This window comes from Triticum urartu, chromosome 3A (genome assembly GCF_056163025.1).
Source record: "Triticum urartu cultivar PI428250 chromosome 3A, HENAU_Tu73, whole genome shotgun sequence".
NCBI lineage: Eukaryota > Viridiplantae > Streptophyta > Magnoliopsida > Poales > Poaceae > Triticum > Triticum urartu.
In genome coordinates, this window is record NC_141875.1 from 181,436,664 (window position 1) to 181,459,592 (window position 22,929).

General features: G+C 45.7%; 1 protein-coding gene and 1 pseudogene across 1 annotated transcript; both read right to left on the minus strand.

Annotated features, from left to right (window-relative positions):
* Window positions 1–8,349: 8,349 nt before the first annotated feature.
* On the minus strand, window positions 8,350–9,175 carry LOC125548203 (uncharacterized). The gene has a single exon (XM_048711870.2). It carries the CDS (start codon window positions 9,066–9,068, stop codon window positions 8,682–8,684), a length of 387 nt encoding a protein of 128 aa, XP_048567827.1. The 5' UTR covers window positions 9,069–9,175; the 3' UTR covers window positions 8,350–8,681.
* A 1,154-nt stretch (window positions 9,176–10,329) lies between these two features.
* Window positions 10,330–12,429, minus strand: LOC147979122 (uncharacterized; annotated as a pseudogene).
* Between the last annotated feature and the right edge of the window lie 10,500 nt (window positions 12,430–22,929).

Consider the following 22,929-nt stretch of genomic DNA (forward strand, 5'->3'; position numbering starts at 1 on the left):
CATCCGTGTACTAAGCCACAGTACGGTTCCCCTGGCGTAAGTTGCGAAACTCACGCTTCTTCATACTCATAGCTCCAGCTGAGACATGGGCTGTGCGGAAAGCTTGCTGAAACTGGTCCCATGTAACAGTGGCTATAGGGTAGGTGACGGTGTAATTCTCCCACCATGAGGCTGCTGGTCCATCCAACTGATGTGCGGCAAAACGCACCTTCTCAGCATCGGTACATCCTGCAGTGGTTAACTCCCTTCCAATCCTGTGGAGCCAATCATCTGCTACTATGGGCTCGGTGCTACTGGAAAACACCGGCGGTTGCAACCTCAGAAAACGGGCTAAGTTATCAACTGGTGGTGGTGGTGGGTTGTTGTTGTTGTTGCCTTGGTTCTGAACTAACAACTGCATCAGGGTATTCTGCTGCTGGATCAACTGAGTGAGCTCCGGTGGGAAGGTAAATTCGGGGTCACGTCTCGGAGGCATCTGATGGGTTTTAGAGGGAAGAGATTAGAATAGAATGAGGTATAATGAGAGAAACACTACCCATATGCACATGAGACAAACACAATCATTTCACTCAATCAATCAAGCAAGGGCATACAATCGTTCTAACTATCGTTACAAAAGTGCTCGGACTATACTATATATATGGTGGAATACTACTACTGATGTGGTGGTCTACTAAAAATATTGATCACTTGAAGACTCCATGATGTCTGCTCCAGCTTCGTCTTCATAGTCATCATCGCTATCGTCGGGGTCCGAGTCGGTGTCATCGATGATGTTGTAGTCCTCCGGATGAATCTCCTTGGGTTCTTCATCTTCTCCTCCTGGTGCGGGGTCTCCCATGAATATTCCTAGCTTCCTTTCCAGATCATCATTCTCCTCCACTAGTACGACGATTTCTTCCTCATAATCTTCGCGTGTAGCCTTGAGTTCTTCCTCTAGTTCTGTGATCCTTGTCATCGCCTTCTTCAGATCTATTATGCCTGCGCACATCTGGTTCTCCTAGCGACGAATCTGCTGGTTTAACTCCTGGATAAAAACTGCAATTGATCAATCTTTCCTGGTGCTGGTCATCTCCCATTGCTCATCTCGGCGCCCACAAATCTGGTAGATAGTATCCTTAAGCTCCTTTATGTAAACTTCTCCAATGCGTCCCATGGTGATGTGAGCTGTCATACTCTTTCCTAGACTCTTGGTCGGTGCATCAAAGGAAAACTCTATGGGCTTAGTGACTGGCGTGAATGTCCTTCCTGGAACTTGAACTTGAATCATCCATCGCTCCGCTTCTGGTAAAGTGGCGTTGTAAGTCCCGGTGAAGCTTGGTATTCCTATGTTCAGGTACCTAGTGACTTCCTTCAAGTGTCGTCCAAAAGGTGCGTCTTCATCCGGTTGTGCAAACTTGTTCCTTGCGTCTGCCATCCTAAAGAGTGGAAAATGGAGAGGAGTCAGAAATGAGAAGAGAATAGTGATCTAGGGCTTTTAGCTTAGTGGTCATGTCCTACACTTAGCGTGTGCTCTGATACCATCTTGTAGTGACCCGACCTCAAACGGTCAAGTCTCTGTGCTTCAGTGTCATCCCTGGATCGGTAATGCTGACACACACAGTACTCGAAGGATTTATAACAGAGTAGCAATCACACACTTATTACATCGAATGTCTCAAAAGAGAACTTATTACAATAAATATGGCTTACGGCCATCTAATACGATAACAACGAAAGGCTTGGAAGATAAAGTGAGTCCATCAACTCCAACGGCATAGCGGAGCTGCACGGCAACGACCTAACGAACCTTACTCCTCGTCTGAAAAGTCTGCAACATAATATGTTGCCGCCCGAAAACGGGTCAGCACATGGAATATGTTGGCAATATAACATAGTAGAGCAAGAACAGAATAATGCTATCACTACATGCATATTTGGCTGGTGGAAAGCTCTATGGTTATAGTTTTTGCGAAAAGCCAATTTTTCCCTACAACAAAGGAATAGATTTTATTTAACTATCATGGTAGTTGAAACATCATTGAGAAGGTTCCTCCAACTCAATCCCAATTAAAAGTAATTATCAACCCAACAATATTAATTTAGAGTGATGAGATACATATGATAATCCAAGTACTAGATACTCAAGAATTGTCCATAACCGGGGACATGGCTAACCATGATTAGATTGTACACTCTGCAGAGGTTTGTGCACTTTTCCCCGCAAGACCCGATCTCCTCCGTTGGATTTCTCGCACTACAGGGTGTTTGAGAAACGGGTGACCGAGACATAGTCTTTCAGAAACATTTACTCTTTACTCCGGGCAGACCATACCAACCTACATCCCTCTACCTGCTGATCCACCTCTTCGAGAGCTCATGTAACTTACTCAGCTATGCTAGAGCCCATAATAGCATGTGGCTGCACACGGAAGTTTCTAGCATGAAATATCTCAGTTCCATTTGAGCCTGGGTGGCGGACCTTAGGATTATCACACGGGTACTCCGGGATATCCTAGGACAACACTGGATTCTCCAGGTGCCCGACAAACAATCCACCCAGATGTGTATTCAAGTTGCCACCTTAAGTTGAACCATTAATTAACAATCTCACATCTGTCATGGATTTCACTCACCCAAACCACGTCTACGAGCGTAGCATTGCATAGCAATATAAGCAATACGTAGAAGTAACTCCCAAGGGTTTGATAATAACAGGGCAATAGGTTCTACCTCATTAACAACTTCCCAACCCACATGTTAATCACATCCTAATCATGCAATGTTTGAGGATTGGAGCTAATGCAATAAAAACTGGGTGATAAACGAGTATGATCAAAGTGTTACTTGCCTTGCTGATGATCCACAAAACCTAAAGATTCGAAGTAGCACGCTTCACACTCCGGGTGTTCTATCGCAAACAAGCAATAGCATACATAAGCAATCAAGCAAAGAAGTATGGATAAAACTCAAATAAGAAGATCTAACCAGAAAGTTCAACTTAAGAACTCCGGTTTGCAAAAAGAATCAAATCAAACAGGGCAACGAAACTCAAACCGCGAAAGAAACAAGGTCCATTTACTATTATGGACTAAAGTCAAATTTTACAGTATCAAAACCTTGTTCAAATTGATTAAACAGAAAGAGGGTTTCGAGACGAAGATCTAGGCCCTTGAATCGCCTGATTCTGACAAACAAGCGAAAAGATAAACTAAAACTAAATTGGATCAAAAATCGCGATCGAAAATAATCACAGAAAATCCGAGAAAAAGAAAAACTGACGAACAGGCTAATGAACGAACATTCGTTGTCTGCGGCTAATGAGTGAACACCGTTCGTTAAAACGAACCTACGGACAAACGTCCGCTAAATAACTAAACCGAGAAAAAATGGCGAACCGTTCTATTAAAAAAAACTTAGGGTTTCCTAAAAAACGGACCGATTCTTTAAAAAAACGAACGGCGGCTTTACCTCCTACGAGGTCCGGCGAGGCGGGGCGGCGACTCCGGTGAGGCGGGGCTGCGGCATTGGGCGGCGCGGGTGGCAGCGACGCTCGATGGCGGCGACGCGGCAACAGGCGGCGGCGGCGCGGCAAAGGCGGGGCGGCGCGGGGCGGCTCCGGTTGCGGCGGGGTGCGGCGATGGTGGCGGAAATCGGGGGTGGGGCGGGGTACTTATAGGAGGGGGTGCTTGCTTGGGCGAGGGGGCAAGCGGCGCGCGGAGGGAGAGTCCCGGCCGGACTCGGCCTCGCGGGCGGCGGCGCGCTTCGGTTTTCCTGGAAGAAGACGGCGCGGGGAGGTGGGCCGGCTGACTTGGGCTTCGGCCCAGTCGGCGTAGGGAAACTTTTTTTTAAATAATTTCGCCGAAACTAAAAAATCCTATAAAATAAAATTAAAAACTAAAAAATGCCAAAACAAATATTCACCGTCTAAAATATTTAGAACGAGATGAACATTTTCTTTGCCCTAAAATGCAACTTTGAAAAACGTGCAATTTTTTAATTCAAATAAAATAGCAATAAACTCTGAATAAAATCAAATATTTGATTTTAATATTTTTCCTCCAATATTTCACTGTCTAAATAAAATATTTAGAACAAGATGAACATTTTATTGGCCCTAAAATGCAACTTTGAAAAACGTGCAATTTTTTAATTCAAATAAAATAGCAATAAACTCCGAATAAAATCAAATATTTGATTTTAATATTTTTCCTCCAATATTTCATTTATTTTGGAGAAGTCATATTATCTCCTCTCATATATTTTAATATGAAATATTTTCGGAGAGAAAAATAATTAAAACCAAAAATCCTCATTTCAATATTTGATAAAACCCAAATATGAAAACAGAGAAATCATCAACTCTCTCCGAGGGTCCTTGAGTTGCTTAGAATTTCGAGGATCGTGAAACGAAATGCAATAAAATATGATATGCATGAATGATTTATGTATAACATTCCAAATTGAAAATTTGGGATGTTACAAATCAAGTGTGAGAGTCCGCGGCACATCTCCTGTTCAAGTGCCGCTTCTCCATTCGGGTCTGGAAGGAGGTCCTTGCATGTCTGCACCTTGAAGTAGATACCGCCCATTGGTTGAACTTTGGCACGGTAAGGTTTTGGTGGGATGGAGTCCTCGCCAACACTACGCACCTGAGGAGAGCCTTGGCCTCTGTACTCCACCTTGTAAGATGGGAGCTTTGGAAAGAGTGAAATGCATGTGTGTTCAGAGCCAAGGCGGCGCCTGTGGCGGTGATAGTGCGAACTATTAAGGAGGAACCGCCTATCTAGGCTATGGCGGGCGCTAAACATTTATGTAATTTAATGCCGCGGAAGTAGGCATTTGCCCTTCTTCCGCTTTGGCGGGGATATGATGTACTAAACCATACTCTTCTTCTTATTCAATGAAAATGGCAAATCGTTTGCCTCATTTCAAAAAAAAAGAGCCAGGCCTGCAGTGGCTTTTTTTAGAAAAGGAGGTTAAACCTCCGACCTTTGCATCAAACAATGCATGTAGCCATCTTTATTAATTATTTCACAAAGGTCTGATAAGAATATACATCAATCCATCTGAAGCCACCACTCACACTTACAAACTCGATAATGTGGAGTGCTCTCACTTCCCATATCTAAAACCGGTGTTGTCGCTGATTCATCCATATAACGTATCGGGACCAACAGCCGGTGCAGCCTACCTAAAGCGTACATTACACACACACACGTTTTAGAAGCCGTCATCATCATCGGACCACTGACCCATCTTCAGGAGAGATATCCGCATCGTCCTTGCCAGTCCGGACATCCGTCGACGCCACCACGGCGCCCAACGGCGCCACTGCCCTGCGCTCATCCGCCCAGACACGAAGACTCTGGAAGATCTGTCGTGCGTAACACCTGCCAACCAGGCATGACTCAGCGTAGCACCTGTCAGACAAGTATGACTTGACAGCTCCATCGAAGCTCCGTGCAAGGCGAAGCCGCTCCACCTCTCGCCTCTGTCTTCCAGTGCTGCTCCACAAACGATGCTCCCAAGAGAGAGGCGACACCGTGGTACCGCCATCGTCCGATTTGGAAGACCAGATCCTAGGGTTTCCCCCGAAACAGCACGAGTGGGTCGACAACAGTCACACGACGATGCCTTCATCAAGGTAACAACGCAAAACGCCGCCATCGCCCGCCAACGGCTCGGTTTTCACCGGCAACTATGTCTCCCCTACTCGTAGCCGGGACTAGATGACGAATCTCGAGATCCGGCCACCCAGCCGCAGGCCGATCACCTCTGACGGAAGAGATGATCACCACCACTGACTGCCTCGGCCAGAACAGATCTGACAAGAGGTGCCGATGACGCTACCGTCACCGATCCAAAGGTAGATGGCGCGCTGCCGACCGCGGCGCCGCCGCTGCCCGAACAGGGCTAGCCGCCAGGCCCGCAGCCCGCGCCGCCTCCGACGCCGCCGTGTCACAGCCATCGCCGTTGCCAATCGAATCTGACGCGACTCCACATGATTCGGGGCTCCGCACAACCCCAGATCCACAGGAGAGAGGTGATGTCCTCCGCCACCGCCGTCGGCCCCTGGGCTTAGACCGGCGGCGTCCTCCGGTGGCGACGGAGGGTGGAGAGGAAGGAGTATGCGCCCCCGGCGGCTGGGTAAGGAGCCGCCGGAGTCGCCCTAGCGGGGACGATTCGGGGGCTGCGGCGAGGAGTTCTTATCCCTTCATATGCGCCCCCGGCAGCTCTCAGGCCTGCGGTGGCTTGATGACATAATTATAACTAAACACCAAGGACAGAGGAGCTAGGGAATCATTTGACTTTGAAGTACACCGAGGCATGCTTTCAGCTGTTACAGTGAAAATGGCCTAAACCAGCTTTAGATTGTGATTTTACAGCTGCTCTAAAATAGCTCTTTGTTTCAGCTTCAGTCTTTCCCGGTCCACAGCTGCCTTCCAAAGCTGAAACAAAGGGGGCCGATATATGCTAGCTGGAGTAGCTGCCCGTCACATGCATGGGTCGTGTAGCTAGCCCGTTCCTTTGTACGTACATTCCACAAGCCAGATCCGCCTAATCAACAATCACGAGGTTTGATTAATAGCCGGTCGTTCGTTACACGCTACGCTCGAGAAGCAGCATGCGCCCTGGTCGATGTGCCTATTGCTTGTGCATGCGCCAATGCATGCATGGTAAAGCGTGTCACACAGGTCAATTCGGGGACCCATCTAGGCCATCGCACGTAAACATTTCTCTCAATGCTGTCCCAACACTAATTTTTTTTATCAAATCAGGGTACAGAAGTTAGGAGTACTGCGCACGCGTACATTACACCGACTTGCATTATTGCAGAAAATCCCAAACTCGTGTCCATGCAGCTAATATAACATTTTGTTGTTGTTGCATTTTCATTTATTCGCCTTGAGTAGCAAAATAGACAAGAAATTAAAAAATAAATAGCGTCTTCCTACTATTTTCCCCCTTCTTTCACTAAAATAAAGTTACCCACAAAACGAACAGTTGTGAGGAATTATATAAGCACAAAGTAGCAAAACGTAACGTATAGTGGAGAAGGAAAGATGGAAGTGTCAGGTCAACGATTACAATCACGTACTTGAAAGTACATTTGCATAACTTGGCTGCAAAAAAGCGTTTTGCATGACTTTCTTCCTACAACGGCAAAATTCGGCCATTTGTTTTTGTTTTGCATTGCTGATGTGTGTGGTGTGTTTAGGCCACTCAAGTGTGCGATGATCCACTAGGTTGATAGTGGTCTCCTTTCTGGTTTTTAATGCTCATGTGTATATCTAGAACGATAATTATTCAACCAATATAATACAAGTTGGAATTATATCATTGAAAAATATAGTATTTGAAGTTTCTAATGGTTTTTTTGTGTGATATATAACTCGTGTTACGTTGGTAAAATTGTCGATGTAGAGATAACCATGGGCCTTTTAAACTTGAAAAGAAGACAATATGGACAAGCTGAAATTAGATTGGATGGATTATTGAAACATCTTTATAACAAACCAATGCATGTAAGTATTCAGTAATCACTAGCCCAAATTTGCATGGATAATGATAGCGGAAGTGATCTTTCATGTGCTAAGTCTACCGACTTTTCAGTGTAGCAGCAAAAGTGAGATAAGGTTGTACTGTCCATTTTGTAAATTTCTGTCCACAATATTGAAAAATAGAAGGTTTCGAGCGGGAGACAAAGATTGGAGGCAAATAAGGACCTCAAAATGAACAAACAAACAAAACCATTCGGTAAATCTAATAAATAGAAGAAGTGTATATTTGTTGTTGTTAAATGCTAGTCAAAATATTGCGGGTGCATGTTTCTTAAATTAAAATTCGGGATACACCTATGCTAAAGCCCTGATATTTTGCTCTGGCCAAGATGATAAACCCTACAGTTTCTTAAAAAAAAATCCTCAAAAAAAATTGGAAATCATGTGATGATAGTATATACTGTACTTAGGAAATTACTAGTATCAGATTTGGCTGTTGTGGACACTGGACAGACACGTCACGTACTAATGCAAATGCCACATGCAAATGAGTTGATTAAGTTGACCATGGGAGGCATCTACGTTAAGTACTTTCCCGTTTGTACGCGTCCTAGGTCCTAACTAAGACCAGTTCTATGAATTGGCAGTTTGTAAGCAGTCGTACAAATAATGCGAATGGCATGTACATGCCTACTAGTCTATACAGAAAAAAAAGAATATTCAAGCTAGGTAAAATACACAGAATCGATTGTTAAATCAAATAAACATTCATTGGAAATGTTTCCACTATTCGGTATACATAAAAAGAATCCATATATACATATGTATTGATCGAGCTACGGGTACCCAAAAAATCATATATGTATAACACATTACAACATTATTCACTTTATTAATACCACGTGACCACTTTGTATTTATAGTATGTAGTCCAACAAATAAAACACGTAAATCATGAGACGAACATAGGGACGTATAAATCATCTGTACCCTTTTTTTTGTATACATATGATCGAGGAGATCAACAATCGAAATACCTTAAACAATTTGGACTTCTTAAGATGCACTCACGTAGTATATACGCACTGCCGAATTTATTTCTTGGTCATGCATGATGGGTGCAGAACTGTATATGCGTGGCCGCCGATCACACCGCACGCACGCATGGCGGGCATGGCCGGCGTCGCCGGATCGGCATCACCCCGCGTAGTCGCACATGCCGAACTCGCACTTGACGGAGTTGGCGCACTGGTTGGAGCACTCGCCGCAGTTCTTCTGGTCCTTGAGGAGGTCGACGCACTTGCCGCCGCAGCAGGTGTCCCCGTACTTGCACTTCCTGTTGCAGTTGCCGCAGTGCTCAGCGCTGGACTCCGTGTCGGTGCAGGTGCCCTTGCAGCACGTCTTCCCGGGGCTCAAGGGCTCCAGGCACACCGACGGGGGCTTCCTGACGCAGTCGAAGTAGGACAGTGGCGGCGGGAGCTTGTCCGCAAGGAAGCGGCTCCGCCGGAGCGCGGGAGGCGCGGCGTGGGCGACGGTGATCGTGGCGAGGGCCAGCGCCATGAGAAGCATGGTGGCTCTCCCCATGGTGGTGGGGTGGCGGTGGAGGGGGAAAGCTTAGGGTCGTGGCAGTGCGCTGCTGATGGCTTGTGGCTCGGCAGGTGGCTCTATGAGGAAGGAAATGGGGGTTGTAGGGAGGGAGGGGCAGTGCTTATAGTATGGGCTAGACGGCAATGGCGAAAGTCAAAGGCGTCTCGGCGCATGCATATGCCTGCCCATGGTTGATTTGCACGGCAAAAGCCTGGAGTGCAGGGAGGGAGTGTGCGCAGCAAGGCTGTGGGCTGCAAGCTAGCTCGCTAGCCGGCTCCTGGTTGATTTCTTCTCTGCCTCTCGTCCAACTTTAGCATGATCCATGCTTGCGATGGCGATCTTGTGCGTGCGTACGTACGCGTTGCCGCCTTTGCAGGCAGAGGCGGAATATTCTTGGCAATTGGCTGCCTGGTCATTCACACTCCTGAAGATTTGACACGTCTGCCAGATTTGCGCAGGGGTTGACTATCTGCAGTAATAAAATCGTGGCGCCTGCCTAGCATGCAGCTCCCTCCAGGGGCACTTTGTCGGCGTTGCGAGCACAAGGAAACTCTTTCTAATGTCTGCAGGCATGTTACTTCGGTATGCAGTGCACGGCAAATGGGTCCAGAAGCACGAAATTTGTTTTGAAGCATTGTTGATCCGGTTAGAAAGATACGGTAAGTAATTGTTAGTTTTCCATCTCATCTATGGTTCAGCATGACATTTGTACTGATTGATCATGTAGTCCACATTCGACAGGTTTAGAACTCCCCTGGCTTCGGATTCCCTTCAGGTTTGATCTAAGAAACCCAACTTGACATGTTATTAATTAGAGAAAGGAATTAGCTGAAGCCTTAAACGGCTTGTACTGCAGGTTGACTCACTTTGTCAGCAGGAGAAGTTGATGCTACTGTCCGTGTGATGATTGCGGTATAATCCCTGTAAAAGAAGCATCATTGCCTTTCCGGAGAAAGGGGAGATAACGGGCAGTACAGATTAAAAAAGGCATGTTGCAGAATAAGCTTCAAAATGTTGTTTTCGTACTTCAAAATATACCCAACAGTAGCCTGAGCCTCAGCAGTAGGAAAAACAGAGCATGATGTGCTCCATGACATTATGAACTGAACTGGGAAAATTTCTTCAACGAGCGTGCAATCCAAAGTTACAGTATGTAGCTTGTTTTTTCTTCTTTCGAAAATAAAGCTAAGGTTGAATTTCTTTTTGAAACAGAGGCAAAAACTTTGCCTTTTTCATTATGAAGAAGATAGTTGCCCAGTTAATTGCTGAAAAAAGGGGCAAAAATCAATACAATCAGGGTCAAGCGCACACTATACTCAAGTAGTCAACAAGGACACCGTGGATGGCACCTCACAACAAGCCAACCCACAAAACCTCACACGAACTGCTCCCAAAATAAAAAAACACCAAGAAAGAAATATATATAGTGGCGACTAACATCTTATAGACTTGTCCCTCATGGCGGCACTTATTTAACTTGTTGACATTCTTGATCTTCTTTGCCTTGACAAGGCGATTCAATCCCTGGGTGATCGAAGGCACGACAATGAGGCCTTTGATCAACTCGGTGAAGTCATGCAAAGTGTCACCGTCTCTTGTCGCAAAAAACACATCCCTTGCAACATCCCGTACTTCAGAGGAGGTAGAACTAGCTAGGCCGAACTCTGTGGCCACCATCGGTGCATCTAACTCCAAAGTCGTCAGCCTCTTAGTGTCGCCAAGTCCTCAACACCTTGGTCTCCATGATTTGCCACCAGCATCCCATGCACACTATCAGATGCCTCCGTCCTCTCCAATAAGCTGGTCGCACGAGCTAACCACAACACAAAGAGTCCTCAAGCTTGCGCAAAGGGCAGAGCGCCAACTGTATCATGATTTGAAGTTCAAAACTAGTCGAAACAAGCATAGAGTCGTTAGAATTTGCCACAACCTCATGTTAAGCACAACCTCCACCAGAAGCTTCAACAAACATCACAGGCTCGAGGACTTCAACATGCATTCTAGGAGCAACAACGAAAGTCCAAGAGTGCCCACCAGAGGATGGACATGGTGGAGTTGGAGAGGCACACGCATGGCGATGAGGATCTTTGACGAAGGAGAGGTGAAGATAACAGTCCCTCTCACGGCGCCCACAACGGAGACATGTTAGGAATTGAATCGGGTCAGCAGGAGGAAGCCTTGTGGCCTGGAGCCAAATAGCAGAAGCATCTACCATGAGTTCTTCGTCTGAAGCCGCCGGCTTGCTCCAGCCTCGCAACCTTAAAAGCAAAGGATTGGGGAGTTTGGCTGCAAGTCTCATGGACACGAGGATGACACTTTCGACCCACAAAAAAAATCCAAGGACCTTCCCCAAGCAGAGCATCCACAACCACTGCTAGATCACTAGTAGGCAACCCAGAGCAACATGAAGTGGATAACACACAATCCATAGCAGCAATCATCGTCATCGGCGCCAACTTCCCCATGACTGCAGCGCCAGAAGTGTGGCCTTCGGCGACGGTCAGTGGAGTACTCGACATGAACTCGACATCTTCACCCATCGACAACTACAGAACCAAGATAGCAATGCCATCCCCATAACCGACATTGGAGCAAGGCAGAAGTTGCACGTCATAGGGGACGAGACCAAGAGTGGCTGCCGGCAGCGACAATGGGGTCCACCCCACTTCATCCTCTCCGTCAACGATGGTGCACCAGGAGTTGGGCCTGGCCCCGAGCAACACCTCCATCACATCATCAGGAGCAGGGCACTTGCTAGCCAGAGTCAATGCGAAGATGGGATCCAGATTCAAGTGATCTGGATCGGGTGGGGGGAGTCCAATGGGGCTTGATTATGTACATCACTAAAACCTCACTCTTTGGAAATTAATCGCTAGCCCCCAAATTTTTTTTCAAAGCACGGCAACCGTAATTTCAGGTTGATTATGTCCAGTTGTGTTGCCTCGAACATGAGAATCGTATTGTTCGCATATTGACATGCGAGATCCCACCTCCACCGATCAAGTGCGATACAACCACTCGCAAGCGACCCCTGTGCTTAACCGAGTCAAGGATTGTGGCCAATGCATTGACTACAAGCTTGAAGAAAAACAAAGATAAGGGACCCCCTTGCCTCAATCCCCTTGGCTTAAGAAGGGCTCTATCTCTCCAATGATGTTTCACAACCGTGTGCCCAATCCCTACCAACTGCATAATCCAGGTGATCCAACGATTGTCAAATCCTTTGCGCTACAAAGCTCCCCCAAGCAAGTTCCGGTTAAGCATATCATATGCCTTTTCGAAGTCAATTTTGAAGAAGATCGCCTTTCAAAGTTTAATATTACCTTATGAATGACTTCATGTAGGGCCAGACCGCCATCCATAATTAGTCTACCTTGGATAAAGGCACACTGATTCGGATGGATAACTCTAGCTACTACTCCCTCCGTCCCAAAATTCTTGTCTTAGATTTGTCTAAATACGGATGTATCTAAATGTAACTAGATACATCCGTATTTAGACAAATCTAAGACAAGAATTTTGGGACGAAGGGAGTATAAGTATCATACTAATGGCGTGCGCCTTGGAAAGAATCTGAAAGATCACGTTAATTACTATGACCAGACGGTTGCAGATGTCTGTATCCCCCACCACCTTGGGATTAAAGTTAAGCCGAGAAGCATTGAGTGTTGGGGAAAACGTAGCAATAATTCAAAATTTTCCTACGTGTCACCAAGATCAATCTAGGAGATGCTAGCAACGAGAGAGAAGGAGTGCATCTTCATACCCTTGAAGATCGCTAAGCGGAAGCGTTACAAGAACACGGTTGATGGAGTCGTACTCGCGGCGATTCAATCGCGGAAGATCTGATCTAGCGCCGAACGGACGGCGCCTCCGCGTTCAACACACGTATAGCCCGGGGACGTCTCCTCCTTTTTGATCCAGCAAGGGGAGAGGAGAAGTTGAGGAAGGACTCCAGCAGCACGACGGCGTGGTGGTGGAGCTTGTGGTATTCCAGCAGGGCTTCGCCAAGCTCTACGGAGGAGAAGGAAGAGTTGGAGGAGGGAGGGGCTGCTCCAGGGAAGGGGTGTCACTGCCCTCTATCTCCCTCACTATATATAGGGTGAAGGGGGGTGGAGGAGGCGCCCTAGGGTTCCCTAGGGGAGGGGCGGCGGCCACAGGGAAAACCCTAGATGGGTTTGGGCGCCCCCACCCCTAGGAAACTTGCCCCCAAGCCGGGAGGGGTGGCTGCCCTAGGGGAGGCGCCCCCACCTCTCCAAGTTACATGAGATGGGGAGGGAGGGGCGCACAGCCCCTTAGTGGGCTGGTGTGCCCCTTTCCCCTTGGCCTATAAGGCCCCCCAACGCTTGCTGGGGCCTCCGAAACCACTTTCGAACACGCTGGTCGTCACCCGGTACCCCCGGAACAATTCTGGACTCCAATACCCTTCGTCCAATATATCGATCTTCACCTCCGGACCATTCCGGAATTCCTCGTCGCGTCCGGGATCTCATCCAGGACTCCGAACAACCTTCGGTAACCACATACTATTTCCCATAACAACTCTAGCGTCATCAAACCTTAAGTGTGTAGACCCTACGGGTTCGGGAACCATGCAGACATGACCGAGACATCTCTCCGGCCAATAACCAATAGCGGGATCTGGATACCCATATTGGCTCCCACATGTTCCACGATGATCTCATCGGATGAACCACGATGTCGGGGATTCAATCAATCCCGTATACAATTCCCTTTGTCTATCGGTATGTTACTTGCACGAGATTCGATCGTCGGTATCCCCATACCTCGTTCAATCTCGTTACTGGCAAGTCACTTTACTCGTTCTGTAATGCATGATCCCGTGGCTAACTCATTAGTCACATTGAGCTCATTATGATGATGCATTACCGAGTGGGCCCAGAGATACCTCTCCGTCACACGGAGTGACAAATCCCAGTCTCGATTCGTGCCAACTCAACAGACACTTTTGGAGATACCCGTAGTGTGCCTTTATAGCCACCCAGTTACGTTGTGACGTTTGGCACACCCAAAGCATTCCTATGGTATCCGGGAGTTGCACAATCTCATGGTCTAAGGAAATGATACTTGACATTAGAAAAGCTTTAGCAGACGAACTATACGATCTTGTGCTATGCTTAGGATTGGGTCTTGTCCATCACATCATTCTCCTAATGATGTGATCCCGTTATCAACGACATCCAATGTCCATGGTCAGAAAACCATAACCATCTATTGATCAACGAGCTAGTCAACTAGAGGCTTACTAGGGACATGTTGTGGTCTATGTATTCACACATGTATTATGGTTTCCAGTTAATACAATTATAGCATGAACAATAGACAATTATCATGAATAAGGAAATACAATAATAACCATTTTATTATTGCCTCTAGGGCATATTTCCAACAGTCTCCCACTTGCACTAGAGTCAATAATCTAGTTCACATCACTATGTGATTGTAATGAATCCAACACCCATGGGGTTTGTTCATATCTCACTTGCGAAAGAGGTTTATTAGTCAATGGGTCTGAACCTTTCAGATCCATGTGTGCTTTACAAATCTCTATATCATCTTGTAGATGCGTCTACCATGCGCTACTTGGAGCTATTCCAAATAACTGCTCTACTATACGAATCCGGTTTACTACTCAGAGTCATCCGGATTAGTGTCAAAGTTTGCATCGACGTAACCCTTTACGACGAACTCTTTTACCACCTCCATAATCGAGAAAATTCCTTAGTCCACTAGTTACTAAGGATAAGTTCGACCGCTGTCATGTGATCCATTCCTGGATCACTCTTGTACCCCTTGACTGACTCATGGCAAGGCACACTTCAGGTGCGGTACACAACATAGCATACTGTAGAGCCTACGTCTAAAGCATAGGGGACAACCTACGTCCTTTCTCTCTCTTCTGGCGTGGTTAGGTCTTGAGTCTTACTCAATATTCACACCTTGTAACACAGCCAAGAACTCCTTCTTTGCTAATCTATTTTGAACTCCTTTAAAATCTTGTCACAGTATGTATTCATTTGAAAGTACTATTAAGCGTTTTTTATCTATCCTTATAGATCTTGATGCTCAATGTTCAAGTAGCTTAATCCAGGTTTTCCATTGAAAAACACTTTTCAAATAACCCTGTATGCTTTACAGAAATCCTACATCATTTCTGATCAACAATATGTTAACAACATATACTCATCAAAAATTCTATAGTGCTCCCACTCACTTCTTTGAAAATACAAGTTTCTCTTCGTATAAACCCAAAATCTTTGATCATCTCATCAAAGCGTACATTCCAACTCCGAGATGCTTACTCCAGTCCTTAGAAGGTTTGCTGGAGTTTTGCATACTTGTTAGCATCTTTCAGGATTGACAAAACCTTCTGGCTGTATCACATACAACCTTTCCTCAAGAAAAACGTCGAGGAAACAATGTTTTGATATCCTATCTGCAAGATTTCATAAATAATGCAGTAACTGCTAACATAATTCCAACAGACTCTTAGCATCGCTACGAGTGAGAAAGTCTCACCGCAGTCAACTCCTTGAACTTGTCGGAAAACATCTTAACGACAAGTCGAGCTTTCTTAATGGTGATACTTACCATCATTGTCCGTCTTCCTTTTAAAATCCATCTGTACCCAATAGCCTTACGACCATCAAGTAGTTCTTCCAAATTCTATACTTTGTTTTCACACATGGATCCTCTCGGATTTTATGGCCTCGAGCCATTTGTCGAAATCCAGGCCCACCATCGTTTCTCCATAGCTCGTAGGTTCATTGTTGTCTAGCAACATGACTTCCAAGACAGGATTGCGTACCACTCTTAAGTAGTATGCATCCTTGTCGACCTACGAGGTTTGGTAGTGACTTGATCCGAAGTTTCATGATCACTATCATAAGCTTCCACTTCAATTGGTGTAGGTGAGACAGGAACAACTTCCTGTGCCCTGCTACACATTAGTTGAAGTGGCGGTTCAATAACCTCATCAAGTCTCCACCATCCTCCCACTCAATTCTTTCGAGAGAAACTTTTCCTCGAGAAAGGACCCGTTTCTAGAAACAATCACTTTTGCTTCCGGATCCGAAATAGGAGGTATACCCAACTGTTTTGGGTGTCCTATGAAGATGCATTTATCCGCTTTGGGTTCAAGCTTTATCAGGCTAAAACCTTTTCACATAAGCGTCGCACCCCCAAACTTTTAAGAAATGACAGCTTAGGTTTCTCTAAACCATATTTCATATGGTGTCATCTCAATGGAATTACGTGGTGCCCTATTTAAAGTGAATGTGGTTGTCTCTAATGCCTAACCCATAAACGATAGTGGTAATTCGATAAGAGACATCATGGTTTGCACCACATCCAATAGGGTGCAGCTATGATGTTCGGACACACCATCACACTATGGTGTTCCAGGCAGCATTAGTTGTGAAACAATTTCCACAATGTCTTAGTTGTGTACCAAACACGTAACTCTGATATTCATCTCTATGATCATATCATAGAAATTTTATCCTCTTGTCACGATGATCTTCAACTTCACTCTGAAATTACTTGAACCTTTCAATAATTCAGACTTGTGTTTCATCAAGTAAATATACTCAGCATCTACTCAAATCATCTGTGAAGTAAGAACATAACGATATCCACTGCGTGCCTCAGCACTCATTGGACTGCACACATCAAAATGTATTACTTCCAACAAGTTGCTTTCTTGTTCCATCTTACTGAAAACGAGGCCTTTCAGTCATCTTGCCCATGTGGTATGATTTGCATGTCTCAAGTGATTCAAAATCAAGTGAGTCCAAACGATCCATCTGTATGGAGTTTCTTCATGCATATCTACCAATAGACATGGTTCGCATGTCTCAATCTTTTCAAAAACGAGTGAGTCCAAAGATCCATCAACATGGAGCTTCTTCATGCATTTTATACCAACATGACTCAGATGGCAGTGCCACAAGTATGTGGTACTATCATTACTATCTTATATCTTTTGGCATGAACATGTGTATCACTACGATCAAGATTCAATAAACCATTCATTTTAGGTGCAAGACCATTGAAGGTATTATTCAAATAAACATAGTAAACCATTATTCTCCTTAAATGAATAACTGTATTGCGATAAACATAATCCAATCATGTCTATGCTCAATGCAAACATCAAATAACAATTATTTAGGTTTAACACCAATCCCGATGGTAGAGGGAGTGTGCGATGTTTTATCACATCAACCTTGGAAACACTTCCAACACATATCGTCATCTCAACTTTAGCTAGTCTCCGCAGCCTTTTATTTCGAGTTACTAACACTTAGCAACCAAACCGGTATTTATTACCCTGGTGCTACTAGGAGTACTAGTAAAGTACACAATAATATAACGTATATTCAAAATACTTCTATCGACCTTGCCAACCTTCTCATCTACCAAGTATCTAGGGTAGTTCTGCTTCAGTGACCGTTCCCCTCATTACAGAAGCACTTAGTCTCGGGTTTGGGTTCAACCTTGGGTTTCTTCACTAGAGCAGCAACTGATTTGCCGTTTCATGAAGTATCCCTTCTTTCCCTTGCCCTTCTTGAAACTAGTGGTTTAACCATCAACAATTGATGCTCCTACTTGATTTCTACTTTCGCGGTGTCAAACATCGCGAGTTGCTCAAGGATCATCATGTCTATCCCTGATATGTCATAGTTCATCACGAAGCTCTAATAGCTTGGTGGCAGTGACTATGGAGAACTATCACTATTTCATCTGGAAGATTAACTCCCACTCGATTCAAGTGATTATAGTACTCAGACAATCTGAGCACATGCTCAACGGTTGAGCTTTTCTCCCTTAGTTTGCAGGCTTAAGAAACTTGTCAGAGGTCTCATACCTCTTGACATGGGCACTAGTCTGAAATCCCAATTTCAGTCTTTGGAACATCTCTTATGTTCTGCGACGTTTCAAAAACGTCTTTGGTGCCACAATTCTAAATCGTTAGCATTACGCACTGAACTATCACGTAGTCATCAAAACGTGTATGTCAGATGTTTCCCAACATCTACAGACGACGCTCGAGGTTCAGCACACCGAGCGGTGCATTAAGGACATAAGCCTTCTGCGCAGCAATGAGGATAATCCTCAGTTGACGGACCCAGTCCGCATAATTTCTACTATCAACTTTCAACTAAATTTTCTCTAGGAACATATCTTAAACAGTAGAACTAAAGTGTAAGCTATGACATAATTTGCAAAGAACTTTTGACTATGCTCATGATAATTAATTTCATCTGATTATTTAATGAACTCCCACTTAGATAGACATCCCTCTAGTCATCTAAGTGATACATGATCCGAGTCAACTAGGCCGTGTCCGATCATCACGTGAGACAGACTAGTCATCATCGGTGAACATCTTCATGTTGATTGTATCCACTATACGACTCATGTTCGACCTTTTGGTCTTCCGTGTTCTGAGGCCATGTCTGTACATGCTAGGCTCGTCAAGTCAACCTAAGTGTTTCGCATGTGTAAATCTGGCTTACACCCGTTGTATGCGAACGTTAGAATCTATCACACCCGATCATCACATGGTGCTTCGAAACAACGAACCTTCGCAACGGTGCACAGTTAGGGGGACACTTTCTTGAAATTTTAGTGAGGGATCATCTTATTTATGTTACCGTCGTTCTAAGCAAATAAGATGTAAAAACATGACAAACATCACATGCAAATCATAAAGTGACATGATATGGCCAATATCATCTTGCGCCTTTGATCTCCATCTTCGAGGCGCGGCATGAACACCATCGTCACCGGCATGACACCATGATCTCCATCATCATGATCTCCATCATCGTGTCTTCATGAAGTTGCCTCGCCAACTATTACTTCTACTACTATGGCTAACGGTTAGCAATAAAGTAAAGTAATTATATGGCGTTTTCATTGACACGCAGGTCATAAATAAATTAAGACAACTTCTATGGCTCCTGCCGGTTGTCATACTCATCGACATGCAAGTCGTGATTCCTATCTCATACATCACATATATCATTCATCACATCCTTTTGGCCATATCACATCACATAGCAAACCCTGCAAAAACAAGTTAGACGTCCTCTAATTGTTGTTGCATGTTTTACGTGGCTGCTATGGGTTTCTAGCAAGAACATTTCTTACCTACGCAAAACCACAACGGTGATATGCCAATTGCTATTTACCCTTCATAAGGACCCTTTTCATCGAATCCGATCTGACTAAAGTGGGAGAGACAGACACCCGCCAGCCACCTTATGCATCAAGTGCATGTCAGTCGGTGGAATCAGTCTCACGTAAGCGTACATGTAAGGTCGGTCCGGGCCGCTTCATCCCACAATGTCGCCGGATCAAGATAAGACTAGTAATGGTAAGCAAATTGAACAAATCATCGCCCACAACTACTTTGTGTTCTACTCGTGCATAGAATCTACGCATAGACCTAGCTCTAATACCACTGTTGGGGAACGTAGCAATAATTCAAAATTTTCCTACGTGTCACCAAGATCAATCTAGGAGATGCTAGCAACGAGAGAGAAGGAGTGCATCTTCATACCCTTGAAGATCGCTAAGCGGAAGCGTTACAAGAACACGGTTGATGGAGTCGTACTCGCGGCGATTCAAATCGCGGAAGATCCGATCTAGCGCCGAACGGACGATGCCTCCGCGTTCAACACACGTATAGCCCGGGGACGTCTCCTCCTTCTTGATCCAGCAAGGGGAGAGGAGAAGTTGAGGGAGGACTCCAGCAGCACGACGGCGTGGTGATGGAGCTTGTGGTATTCCTGCAGGGCTTCGCCAAGCTCTACGGAGGAGAAGGAAGAGTTGGAGGAGGGAGGGGCTGCGCTAGGGAAGGGGGTGTCGCTGCCCTCTATCTCCCTCACTATATATAGGGTGAAGGGGGTGGAGGAGGCTCCCTAGGGTTCCCTAGGGGAGGGGCGGCGGCCACAGGGAAAACCCTAGATGGGTTTGGGCGCCCCCACCCCTAGGAAACTTGCCCCCCAAGTCGGGAGGGGTGGCTTCCCTAGGGAAGGCGCCCCCACCTCTCCAAGTTACGTGAGATGGGGAGGGAGGGGCGCACAACCCCTTAGTAGGCTGGTGTGCCCCTTTCCCCTTGGCCCATAAGGCCCCCCAACGCTTGCCGGGGCCTCCGAAACCACTTTCGGACACGCTGGTCGTCACCCGGTACCCCCGAAACAATTTCGGACTCCAATACCCTTCGTCCAATATATTGATCTTCACCTATGGACCATTCTGGAATTCCTCGTCACGTCCGGGATCTCATCCAGGACTCCGAACAACCTTCGGTAACCACATACTATTTCCCATTACAACTCTAGTGTCATCGAACCTTAAGTGTGTAGACCCTACGGGTTCGGGAACCATGCAGACATGACCGAGACATCTCTCCGGCCAATAACCAATAGCGGGATCTGGATACCCATATTGGCTCCCACATGTTCCACGATGATCTCATCGGATGAACCACGATGTCGGGGATTCAATCAATCTCGTATACAATTCCCTTTGTCTATCGGTATGTTACTTGCCCGAGATTCGATCATCGGTATCCCCATACCTCGTTCAATCTCGTTACTGGCAAGTCACTTTACTCGTTCCATAATGCATGATCCCGTGGCTAACACATTAGTCACATTGAGCTCATTATGATGATGCATTACCGAGTGGGCCTAGAGATACCTCTCCGTCACACGGAGTGACAAATCCCAGTCTCGATTCGTGCCAACTCAACAGACACTTTCAGAGATACCCGTGGTGTGCCTTTATAGCCACCCAGTTATGCTATGACGTTTGGCACACCCAAAGCATTCCTATGGTATCCGGGAGTTGCACAATCTCATGGTCTAAGGAAATGATACTTGACATTAGAAAAGCTTTAGCAGACGAACTATACGATCTCGTGCTATGCTTAGGATTGGGTCTTGTCCATCACATCATTCTCCTAATGATGTGATCCCGTTATCAACGACATCCAATGTCCATGGTCAGGAAACCATAACCATCTATTGATCAACGAGCTAGTCAACTAGAGGCTTACTAGGGACATGTTGTGGTCTATGTATTCACACATGTATTATGGTTTCCAGTTAATACAATTATAGCATGAACAATAGACAATTATCATGAATAAGGAAATACAATAATAACCATTTTATTATTTCCTCTAGGGCATATTTACAATATTGAGTACACCTATATAGAACTCTTGGAGTATGTTCATCACCCCCTTTGATGGACCCCTAGAACTTGATACACAACTCGACCGACAGCCCATCAGACCTAGGAGCTGAATCAAGCTTCATGGATTTGATCACAACCTTAACCTCCTCCACACTAAAGTGGACCTTCTCCACCTCTGATATGTGGTTAATAGGATCCCATGTGCCGGGGTTGAGACCAATCCCTCATCTCCCTTTTCCCTTGAAGAGACTTATAGAACCCATCGACATGGGATCTAATTTTCTCCTTCTGTTGAAGGAGCCTAGATCCATACCATAATAGCGGGATAGAAGACTGTCTATGATGACCATTTGCTATGGCCTGAAAATACAATGTATTAGAGTCCCCTATAAGTAGCCAATTTTTACTACCCCCCCCCTTTGATGCTAGTAGATCTCTTCATTTCAAGAAGAGCTATAGTAGGCTATCCTCCAGCCCATGACAATCCATCCATTCCTTGGGATCTAGTCCCATGCAATCAGAGCGGGTATCAAAGGCTTGAATGGCACGCAAAAGCTAGGCCATGTGTTCCCAAAGATCACGACCAAGAGTAGCCCCCCATTCTTGCATGAATTGTCTAGATTGGTGTAGTGATGCTAAGTGTCTAGGATCGACATTGTGCAGTGCGAGGAAGTGAGGGTCGCCTTCCATTTCTCCTTGATAGCCTCGCAAACCCATTAATTCGGTTGTTATGTCCCAAAATGGAATCTGGCCAGAGGTCTCACCTCGTGCTCTCCTGAGGATAGCAAGAGAGGAACGTGATTCGAACCAACCCTCATAACAGCCCGGATGGACGCCAAGGGAATCTCTCCTAAATGGTGGGGACTGAAGCGTGATACAACACACTAAATACCGCGTTCGCCTGCTTGTTTGTTCAGGTAAAGCGGGTCGCGACACACTCAAGTTTGTGTAGGCCCATCTCCGCGATGCATCCGTTAAACCAATTCCTGAAAGGTACATGGATCCAGTTATTATTTTGTCCCAGGCCGTTGTGATTAGGTTGAAATCACCCCTACAACAATCAGCAGAGTTGCATGCTCCACCTCAGTAGACAACTCGGCCAAAAAGGCCCCTGATTTACTGAGGGGGCGGGGGGGGGGGTAGACTATGATAACCTCCCATTTGAAGTTAGATGTTTCTCTACAGGAAGTTCCATGCTGAGAAAGAACTCATATCCATGCTACCGACTTCAAAAGCTCCACCCTTTACCCCTAAAAGGATTTCATCAGAGTGGCCTGCCTCCCCACTAGCCGGCGGCCAATGCTCAGCAAAGAGTTGGATACTCAGCCACTAAAGTTCTTGGAGCGTGAATGCATTGTCTCTTGCAACCCAACAATCTCATTTCGTTCTTGTCATAAGTATTCGCTGATATGACACCTTCGACCATGTTGGCTAACTCGATGAGTCGATTGAGCATAGGAGACGAACAACTTGGAGCGGCGGAGCACAATAGCAATAGATAATTAGTGGCGGAGGCAATCGCGAGAGCGAGACTTGAAGGAGGTTGCACGAGAAAAACGAACGAACGACCTTGATTTTTGTCAGGCACAATTCACCAGTTAAGGGCGTCGACATCTTCAAT

Bases quoted from the DNA above. Each gene is read 5' to 3' on its own strand.
- LOC125548203 (XM_048711870.2), bottom strand. From the start codon at position 9,068: ATGGGGAGAGCCACCATGCTTCTCATGGCGCTGGCCCTCGCCACGATC.